We start from the raw sequence: 10,922 nt of genomic DNA, 5'->3' as shown, positions 1-10,922 counted from the left end.
CATGTGCCTTTGCTCCTCCTTCACCTTCCACCATGATTGTGAGGCCTCCCCAGCCACATGGAACTGTGAGTCCATTAAACCTCTTTTTTCTTTTTCTTTCTTTCTTTTTTTTTTTTTTTTTTTTTTTTTTTTTTTTTTTTTTTTTGAGATGGAGTTTCACTCTTCTTGCCCAGGCTGGAGTGCAATGGCGCGATCTTGGCTCACTGCAACCTCCACCTCCCGGGTTCAAGTGATTCTCCTGCCTCAACCTCTCAAGTAGCTGGGATTACAGACATACACCAGCATGCCCAGCTAATTTTGTATTTTTAGTAGAGATGGGGTTTCTCCATGTTGGTCAGGCTGGTCTCAAACTCCCGACCTCAGGTGATCCACTGGCCTCAGCCTCCCAAAGTGCTGGGATTACAGGCCTGAGCCACTGCACCTGGCCAAACCTCTTCTTTTAAATTACTCAGTCTCAGGTATTTCTTCATAGCAGTATGAAAATGCACTAATGCATTCATGCACTGGTACATAATAAATAATAATGAATAATAATTTATACACACACGCATGTCAGTATGCAAGTGGAGGGTGAGCATAACGTGTATAAATGTTGTATTTCCTAACATACCAATTTTTTTTTTTTTTTTTGAGACGGAGTCTTGCTCTGTCGCCCAGGCTGGAGTGCAGTGGCCAGATCTCAGCTCACTGCAAGCTCTGCCTTCCGGGTTTACGCCATTCTCCTGCCTCAGCCTCCCGAGTAGCTGGGACTACAGGTGCCTGCCATCTCACCTGGCTAGTTTTTTGTATTTTTTTTTTTTTAGTAGAGACGGGGTTTCACCGTGTTAGCCAGGATGGTCTCGATCTCCTGACCTCGTGATCTGCCCATCTCGGCCTCCCAAAGTGCTGGGATTACAGGCTTGAGCCACCGCGCCCAGCCCATACCAATTTTTTAAGCCAATGAGTGATTAATCAAGACAGTATGGAGCTTAGAACTTTAGATTTCTGTTGTTGATGGAGGTTGGAGGGTAACTGGGGCTGGAAGTTCTATGAAGTATGGCTGGAGCGTGACTTTGGTCTAATACTTGGCCTAGTGTGGGAGATAGTGGCCAAGCTGAATCCTGGGAAGGTAAATGGAGCCCCTAGTTTGGTAGAGCATAAGATATAGATGATTGGACCAGAGAAGGTGACTGGGCAAAAAGGTTGAGATTGTCTGGGAGAAGCAAGTCTCCAGGATATGTTTAACTACAATCAAATGGATAATATTTTATGGAACATTTGCAGATGTAGCCTAAGAGAGTCAAAGTGGAAGGAACCTAAGGAGTCTAGAACACTTGAGAAGACAGTGAGAGAGGTGAGAGCCTGGCAGCCTCCCAAGAGCACATATTTGCCATGCCCATTCGTCTATCATCCTAGCCAGTAACCTAGTAGGTTCTTGCAGTAACAGGACACAGGGCAGATAGGTTTCAATAGCGAGTGGTAGGGGTGAGTCTGGCTCGCATGGGGTATGAATGAAAGTCCTAGAAGCTTGAATGAGATAGCCAAAGATAAGACAGGAGCACCCTAAAATTACCCCACCCCACCAGTTTTGCAGAGGGTGGATTGTGCCTAAACAAAGTATCTACTTCATGGCCAATTGTGGCAGATATAGACATTCCATGATAAAAGGCTATCCTGAAGACATTGAGTTTCTTCTGTTTCCCCCAAAAGAGAAATAAACATGAGAGAAGTAATAAAATTAGGATAAAAACCAAGTTAGAAGCATTTTAGCTAGTATGTTCCTCTTTTTGACTGGAATACAAAGACATTTCATTTTTGTCTTTATTTAGATAGTGAATTATTCCATTTCTTTGGTAATAAATGAGAAAAAGAAGAGGAAAGAAAAGATCTGGGCTGTGATGGGTACTGGTTTCTATTTGTCTTTCTGATAATGTGAATTTAAAACAGTTAAATCACACTTATGCCACTACGAACATTAGTACTAGTAACCTTTTTGTAGATTATAAAATACAGTACACCCAGTGGACAGAAACATGTTCAAAAGGTTTTTTTCCTGCAGGTCAACTTTTCCCCCCATAAACACAGACGAAGTGAACATATGATTGGGTTGGTAATTCTATTGTATATTGCAATTCGCCCAGCTTCTTGTCATCCACAGAAATGAAGAAGACAGGCATTAGATTTTATTTGTCATGTGATGTTAGTAGCCAGATGTTTTAGTAGCAGCTTATTTGAGGTCCATCCATCCTTTGAATATGCATAGAAAAGCATGGCCATTGTTTCTCACCTGCCCACATCTGAACACATTCAGATACCATGGAAACCACAAAGGAAGAAAAAAAATACTTATTCCAAGATTCATTGATTGGGATGTTTAAATGTCCTTTCTTTCATACAGCCAGGGGTGTGATAATGTGCTAGGGCCTGCTGTGCTTTCTGGCATGAGCTCCATCTCTGAGGGTCCCGAGAAAGACAGTGGATTGATCCTGGAGTCCTCTTGAAAGGGGAAGGTGGTCCCATTGAGTGGAACATGCGTGGCCCAAATCCTGGAGGTAGGGGCAGAGCAATAGTAAGGGTGAGGACAGGGCAATAGCAGCTGAACATGGCCAGGCAATGTTCACCACAGCTGTAGGAACACCCGGAGGTAGGTTGAAGTCATGGCAGATGCATCTGCTGCTGCAGAAGGAGGAAGAGCTCCCAGCAGTACTGGAATCAGCTCTATCTGCATCCCTGGGTCTGGGGTTCTGTCATTTTCCTTTCCTCTGGCTGCCTGCGATCTTCCCCATTTTACACTTAGTCTGCAGCCATTGACGATGAACTTATTAAAGGACTTCTCTGCAGCTACTTGTGCAGCCTGCCCGGTGGAAACCTGGATGGATGCACACCATTGTCTCTGCACAACAGGGATTGTCCAGATCTCTCTAAATAGGTAGAGATTATTTCTTAAGATCTGTCTCAGTAGTGGTATCACCCGGATCACCAACTAGCGTGGGGATAGTCTTGTCCTCTGGGAGTTCCAGATGAGGCATGGTTGAAGCCTACAATAGAAGCTTATCTGCTACAGGGTCATTGACTGTATAATATTGGTCTTTAATATCTGATCAGCAAGGGAATCACGTGGACCTGTAGGCTTCTCATGTCTCTATCAAAACTCCTCTCCTCTCTCACCTTCTCCCTCCACCCAGAAGGAGCAAATGTGGGGCTTATTCCTTAGGTAATAAGGTACGGTCCAGGCGAGTTTGTCCAGCATGTCACTGGTGGATGTGGTTTTCCCCCCAGCAGGCCAATTGGCCATCTTTCATTCGAGTTAGAAATCCCTCTCTCCACATTTTGCATGTAGTACTCTTCTCTGATATCTGACTTTGGCATGTCATCTTTTAAAGGCAACTCAGCATCACAAACCTGGGTGGGCAGGCCATGCTCCAGGTCTAAGGGGCAGGTCTGACAGACATACTTCAGTCTTCTGCAAGTTCGACACACTTTATTTTCCTTGAAATGCATGTGGGCCCCAGGGCACCAGTTAAACATTGTGAATGGTCTGGCACAGATTTCACATTTTTCTCACGCTTTTCTTTGGTCATTCAGATATACGGGTTTCCTCTAAGACATGTCTGATATGGAATAGAGAAGTATGCGTCTTCCCAGTGTTTCCTGTTTAAGGTGTTGAAACCAAGACAGGTCACCATCTTGAGGGGGTCTTGAGGTAGTGGTAGGTTTTAGGTAGGAGAGAGAACGACCATGATCCTGTCAATCCCAGCTCTTCTTTGTTCCCCTGTTCTTGAGCCTCCAGGCCATTGCCTTTGACAGTATATGATTCTCCTTTCTTGACTCAAGGTGAAACTCGCTTCTCAGGAATCCCCATTCTTGGAGAAAACTCTGGATTTCCTGGTCTCTCCAAGGACTGGGCTGTAATACCAGGGCTTTAGTAGCCTGAGGCAGGAGGATTGCTTGGGGTCAGGAGTTCAAAACCACCTGGGCAACACAGTGAGACCCCATCTTAAATTCCATGCTTTTCTGCTAGAATACGGAGACACATAAACTGGAAGCTGGAAGTCCAGTTTCTTCACAAGTATCTTTATCCAGTGACAAAATAACTTCCCTGTAATTGCAGCACTTTGGGAAGCCAAAGCAGAAGGATCACTTGGGATCAGGAGTTTGATACCAGCCTGGATACCATAGGGAGACCTGGTCTCTTTGGACAGCCAGCATGGCCAGGGCGGCCAGTCTCACCCTGTAATTGTGACATTGCATCTTCATGAGATGCCAGCTTGCTGACTTGGGCCGAAATTTTCTTTCTCACAGAGCAGCAGGAGACCAGGACCCTCTCACAGTCTGCATGAGGTTGCCATGGTTATGCACACCCTCCACTTGTATGTATCCTGAATTATGGGACACCAAGTTCGTGTAAACCATAAAAATAAGTTCTTCTCTAGACGTTCAAGATTAAAATATCTCCTTCCCAATACATCTTATAGGTGCGATGTGCACAGCTCCCACTGTGGCCCTCATCCATCCAGATTCAATGGTGAAGGTGACTGGTATTATTGAGAACAAAATAAAATGGCATAGAATGTCAACTGGCTGCTGAGGGTGATGTTGAGGCAGGAGGCGATGTCTCCATGGGACAGTGAGTTCATGATGAGTGACAGTACGGATGATCCCACTGTGTCACAGTGGGAAGGTGACACAGGGCATCATGAAGAGCTCTCAAGATAGAGTGGACATTGTAGTCCTGCCCACCCCACCCCATACAAATGAAACAATAAAAATGAGTTTTCTCGAGACAGAAAGACGGCATCCCCGTCCTGACGAGGCATCTGCTCGCATGCTCTCCTTAGCAGGGACATGAGCAGCTGGAAGCCAGCCACTGTTTCTGAAGGCTTTTTTCCAAATGGCTCTCTCTGAATTCTGACTGAACTTTCCCTATCTCTCCCTAAAATATGCTCTCTCAGCTCAAAAGTTTGACAAGATCAAATCACCCGAGCTATTTAAGCATCCTTCTTTGGATAACACCTTCCAAGACAGCTAACAATTGTAGCTTGTTTAGACTCCCTTTCCATTCCCCTTACCACACACACACGCGCACACACACACACACACACTAGAAACCAGGAAAATTCATCTTTCTCCTTAAGCCACCCCTCCTCACCATCTAAATGCCAAGCTGACTTAGAGTCAACTTCTAGATTTGGGATTGTTACCTTCTTCCTTAATCTCATAACAGCAGCCTCTCAGTGGTCAAGCTAAATCCATTTAGCTTATGTCTGACTTGTGGATCTTCTGGGGTGGAAAAAATTTTTTAAATAATTCTCATTCTTTAGAACAACTGGTAATAATGAGAAAAACTAATGGGCATTCATAAACTGTTATAAGACACAGTTCCTGTTCTATGCATTATTCATTTATGCAAACAGTTGTAAAGGTACCAAATTCACCGTGCAACTGGGCTGGAAAAGTCCCTGAACTCAAGATTGCATTGGTATGCACATTTCTGAGGCTTGGTTCTGTTTAACATTTTCATCAGTGACCTGCTTAAAGGAGCAGAGAGCAAGCTCATTAAGTTCCTAGATGGGAGGGATGACCAGAACATTAAAGAACAGGATTAGAATTTCCCCAGCCCTTGCCAAATTAGCAAAACTGTTAGAGTCAAATATGTTCGTCAGGGAGGCAGAGTAAAGCAAGCTGCCCAAATGCAAGCTTAGTGATAGGAAGTTATTTAGAAACTGAAAAGAATATGGATGCAAAAATAGACTCGTAATGGAAAATGAACTAGTACAGGGGAACCACTGGTGTTGGGGCCTCTGCATGAACTTACAATGGGTTCAGATCCCTAGTATATGAATTGGCTTTCCCCAAGATTTCTAAGAATGCCAGGGAGCTTTTCTTTCTCATGCTCACCTCTAGCTTCAGTTCCTGGTTCCACCTAATTAGCCTGGTTTTTGGTTCATTTCACTGTCCTGTCTTAGTCACCGTATTACAAACCATGTATTACCCAGACATTAAAAACCATTTCCTGCCCATGAGCAGATAACAGCTTCCTGCAGAACAGCCCTTCTATCTCTTTGGCTGTCTTGGCTCTTGTTCAACTCTTCCAATTAAACTTCTACCCCGAGGAGCTTAACAAGGTAGTTTCCCAAATATAGACGGTTCTTTTGCTAAGAGGAACTCTGAAGCCAGCTGTTAAGACAACTACAGCACCTGTGTCCCCTAGCAAAGATGAGCATGACCAAGTCATGAGCTGATAGTGCTATAGTCAGGGGATGGCAAATTCTGTGAAGTGGCAGGGAGTAAATATCTTTGGTCTCTTGCAATTACTCAACTCTGGTTATATAGAATGAAAGCATTCTTCCACAATACACATAAATAGATGGCAAGGTCAAGGTCCTGGAGTGGGCCACAATTGCCAACTCCTGCTAGGCTCAACTTCGGAAACTGTGACTTTCCAGAAGTCTTAACAACCATCTTGTCCAATCAGCTCATTTTATATCAGCAGAAACCGGGACCCAGAAAGTAGAGTGACATTTGTGCAAGTTCACAACACAATTAAGCCTGAGTTGAAACTTCAAACAGGAAGCTCAATTTCCAGGCCAACGCTCTTTCCACTGCACCATCATCAAGCTATTTCCAGAAGGTTCTGCAGATCCCTGCTTTAATTAGCAGAGCCTTTGTTAGAAATTTTCCCACTTAACATTTGGTGCAATGCATTAGTTGTGTTATGTGTAGTACACAGTAATATCATTTGGTAGCCTCCCTAGGACCTAAGATGAATGTGTGACTAAAGATTTGGATGAGGTTGTGTCTACCTCTTAAGGGCAGTCTGAGAAAACCAGAAGAGGGCAGAATAGATTAGAAAGGAATGCTATGCACAAAGTTCAAATGATATAGTTTTATTTTGCTAATTAAAGGTGACATAAAATTTTCACATACCAAGAGGAACATTTTAAAGAGGAGCAGTTGCCTTTCATCTCCTATTAAAATAAAAAGAGCAAGACTGGAGGGTAGGTTAGATCACAGAAAGAACCTGCCAGTGATAGCTCTATTACGTGCAAGAACTGCAGGCCAGAGGAAGTCATAGAATTCTCTTTATAGACAGATCTGAGAGTTGCATCTCTTGGGAAGTGTTAGGAGGGAGAGAAATAGACTGAGATGATGACTCTGAAAATCCTTTCTCTCTTTAAGTCCCCTGAAAGCTGCAGGAAAGAACCCTTCTGTGAGCCAGAAGGGATGCATTGAATCATTACTCTTAATGAGACCAGGACAGTTTTTTTTAAGAAGGTTGTGAAGGGCATAACACGAAGTGGATACTCGGGAAAAATAATTGTGCAGATTTCAGAGGAGTGCCCCAAATGATGCTCACTTCCATTGGCAAGATTCTGCGGTAACTGATGGAACACCCTCTATTCAGGGTCAGAAGCTTGTAGCCCTTTCCAAATATTTGTGTGTGGACTTGCTTGATCCCTCTATCTCTTAGAGGCCAGGGGGTTCTTAATGTGGATGGTCATTGATCTTTAATTTGAAGACCCAGTAGCTTGAGCCTATTCCTCCTTGAAAGTAGGGCCAAGTGTTTATGAGAACTCTTATTACCTTTGATAAAGATAAATCCTAGTGTACATCTTGTTACTAATTAAAAATGGTGCAATCTGTTCACATATTATTTATGGACAGTACATTTCATGAAACTATCCCACAGGATTGTTTATCTCAAGCCACAACTTTTCCAGAGCCTATTTTTCCAAATGACAAATTCCTCATAATTATTATTTTTTATTATTTTAATTTTTTTCCAGATGATCCAGGAACGTGCACATCTTGCGCTATGGGGTATTACAGGTAAGCGTGGCCTTCCTTTTCATGGCACTAACTTTTCTGCAGTGTAAGCATTACTGACTTAATCCTCAATCCAGTGATTAAAGCAAAGTGGCCCTGCAGCCCGAAGCAACTCTGTCCTGTCAGGCTATTAATGAGCAATTCTTGGATTTAGCAATAAGAGCCCAGCTGTTTCCTTGCCTCGAAAGGAGGCCCTCTCTTTCTTGATCCTGGAAGTCATCCAGCCTGACACTGGTGTCGAGGAATCCTGCCATGGGTTACCAAGATTCAGATCTTGCTATTCATGGACAGACCTTAATAATATACCTGGTCCCAAGTAAGCTGTTTGCAAATGTCTGCATAGATACCTTGTCCTTAACCAGAGCGAAGGCACCAGGGTGAAGCTAGGTGCTATATTAGCTCAATTATCCCCTAGGTAACAAGAGACACAGACCACTAGGTTAAATGAAACAGAGGTAACCATCACTGCCAACACACTCTAATAAAAATCCACAAAATCAAAAATGGCATGTTAAAATATCACCTCCTCTTCCTAGTCTAGCCTCCCTTCCAGCACACATTGTTGACTGTCCTAGAAGGAAAACTAAAGAGAAAGGAGCTGCAAAGGAAAGGAAGACCCTGGGTAAGGCCCAGGGAGGGCTGCATAATCCCTCCCTGTCCTCCTAAGAACTCAGAAGTTTTGTGATATACAAACTCCCACAACTATTTCATCTCTCGATCATTTTATTGAGATTGTCAGAGACACAAGGAGGATGTTAATCTTCTGAAGAGGAAACTGAAGCTCAGAGAGGGACAAGGTTTTACTCAGGTTGCACACAGCTAGTGACAGGTCTGCATTTGGAACATTTGGACTTTGGCGGGTCACCTCCTCTTGTCACCACATTGCCTTTTCCTTCCATCCATGGAATCGGACAAAGCAATGTGGTGACAAGAGGAGGTGACCCACCTGTCCAAAAACAAATACTCTTGAAATGTGGTAATAGGTAGGAAGAAGTGAAAGGAGTGAGGAGGATGGAAGAGAAAAGGAAGACCAACAAGCTGAAACATACTAAAAATGATCAGTTAACCTTATCAGTTCTTACTTAGCCTTCTGGTTTTAATCTAACTTTTCCAGAATAGCCTGCCATTCTGTACATTGACTATGTCTCATATCACTGCACTCCTGACCCACTTCGTTTTTTTGTTGTTGTTTTTTTGTTTTTTGGTTTGTTTTTTAGACAGAGTCTCACTCTGTGGCCCAGGCTGGAGTGCAGTAGCACGATCTCAGCTCACTGCAACCTCTGCCTCCCAAGTTCAAGCAATTCTTGTGCCTCAGCCTCCCCAGTAGCTGGGATTACAGGCGCACACCACCACGCCCAGCTAGTTTTTGTATTTTTAGTAGAGACAGGGTTTCGCCATGTTGGCCAGGCTCTGTTAAACTTTGTTAAACACCCTCTGTTAAACTTTGGAGCCAAACCTGGCCGCCTCTCCAGTTCACCACTAACTCGGTAATGAGCATGTTTCATAAAACCCTCTGAAAAACAAATATCCTGAAAGAACATGCTCCAGTATCACTAAGGGTACAACATGAGATGTTTATTTCAAGAAACAAACATATCTAATCTTTGAAAATATTTAGCAATTTTGAATACAGCTAGTGAAATGCTATACAATAGAGGTTGTTGCCAGGCATGTTGGCTCACATTTGTAATCCCAACACTTTGGGAGGCTGAGGTGGGTGGATCACCTGAGGCCAGGAGTTTGGGACCAGCCTAGCCAACATGGGGAAACCCCATCTCTACTAAAAATACAAAAATTAGCCGAGTATGGTGGTGCACATGTGTAATCCCAGCTACTCAGGAGGCTGAGGCAGGAGAATCGCTTGAACCCGGGAGGCGGAGGTTGCAGTGAGCCGAGATCGCACCACTGCACTCTAGCCTGGACGACAGAGCGAGAAAAAAAAAGAAGAAGTTGTTAAAGAAGATATGCAAAGGTTTCCCCTGATATCATGCTGATGCTTTGAAATTCATCAAAGGCAGGGGTCGATTTCTGTCCACTCCCCCTTCAGGTAAGCCTGCCATTCAGTGGAGTCTGAATTACAACATTTTTACTGTATCATGAGAATAACGGATAACATACATAAAAATATTTATAAATAAAAGCTAAGCTACTTCGCTACTATTGTTAATAATCTGGTTACAGACATTTTAGTAAGCTGCTTGGACTTGACACCAAGCTATTTCAGGCCTCAGTGCCAGTTGCTATGTGACATATCACACAAGCAACCTTTTCACACAGACTTTTGTTAAAATCCCAGTCCCACCATTAGCTAGCTGTGTGATTTTGAGCGCTTAACCTTGAGCTCCAGTTCCCTTATCTAGAAATTAAAGATACATGATATCTACCATACGAGATTTGTGGAGATTTAGATGAGCTAATACTTGACACATAATCAGTACTCTATAAATAAGTATCAGTACCCCTTCCTTCTCCCCAGCCTTCTCCCAGCTGCCCTGATAAAGAGTCCTTGGAGGTCCAGAAGGAGGTGGTTAGTGACTTGGGTTGACGGGGGCACAACAGACCAAACCTGAAATTCAATTACCCACTCCTGCTGAAAATGCTACATGGGCTGGGCATGGTGGTTCATGCCTGTAATTCCAACACTTTGGGAGGTGGGCGGATCACTTGAAGTCAGGAGTCTGAGACCAGCCTGGCCAACATGGCAAAACCCCCTCTCTAGAAAAAAATACAAAAATTAACCAGGCATGGTGGTGTGCACCTGTAATCCCAGCTACTCGGGAGGCTGAGGCAAGAGAATCACTTGAACCCGGGAGACCGAGGTTGCAGGGAGCCGAGATCAACCACTGCACTCCAGCCTGGGCAACAAGAGCAAAACTCCATCTTAAAACAAAACAAAAAACTCTGCATAGATATATATAAGCAGATTAAATTATGGTGGTGAAGAGTAATACATCAACATATGTCATGAAAGAAATGATGTCGGGGGGGCGGAGCAAGATGGCCGAATAGGAACAGCTCCAGTCTCCAACTCCCAGCGCGAAGGACACAGAAGACCGGTGATTTCTGCATTTTGAACTGAGGTACTGGGGTCATCTCACTAGTGAGTGCCGGACAAT

The 10,922-nt window shown here is 43.8% G+C and overlaps 1 protein-coding gene across 1 annotated transcript in view; it reads left to right on the top strand.

Annotated features, from left to right (window-relative positions):
- PCSK5 (proprotein convertase subtilisin/kexin type 5) overlaps positions 1-10,922 on the top strand; it is a gene marked incomplete at its 5' end in the record, with an annotated part of 476,836 nt that overhangs the window by 399,114 nt on the left and 66,800 nt on the right. Inside the window, one exon of the mRNA XM_011947042.1 lies at positions 7,767-7,809. Within this exon, the coding sequence (XP_011802432.1) occupies positions 7,767-7,809 (43 nt within the window). The remainder of the gene's footprint in view (positions 1-7,766; positions 7,810-10,922) is intronic.

The sequence above is a fragment of the Colobus angolensis genome, unplaced genomic scaffold (genome assembly GCF_000951035.1).
Source record: "Colobus angolensis palliatus isolate OR3802 unplaced genomic scaffold, Cang.pa_1.0 Scaffold257, whole genome shotgun sequence".
Classification (NCBI taxonomy): domain Eukaryota; kingdom Metazoa; phylum Chordata; class Mammalia; order Primates; family Cercopithecidae; genus Colobus; species Colobus angolensis.
The sequence above is the reverse complement of the archived record's forward strand: the minus strand, read 5'-3'. Positions and strand labels throughout refer to the sequence as shown.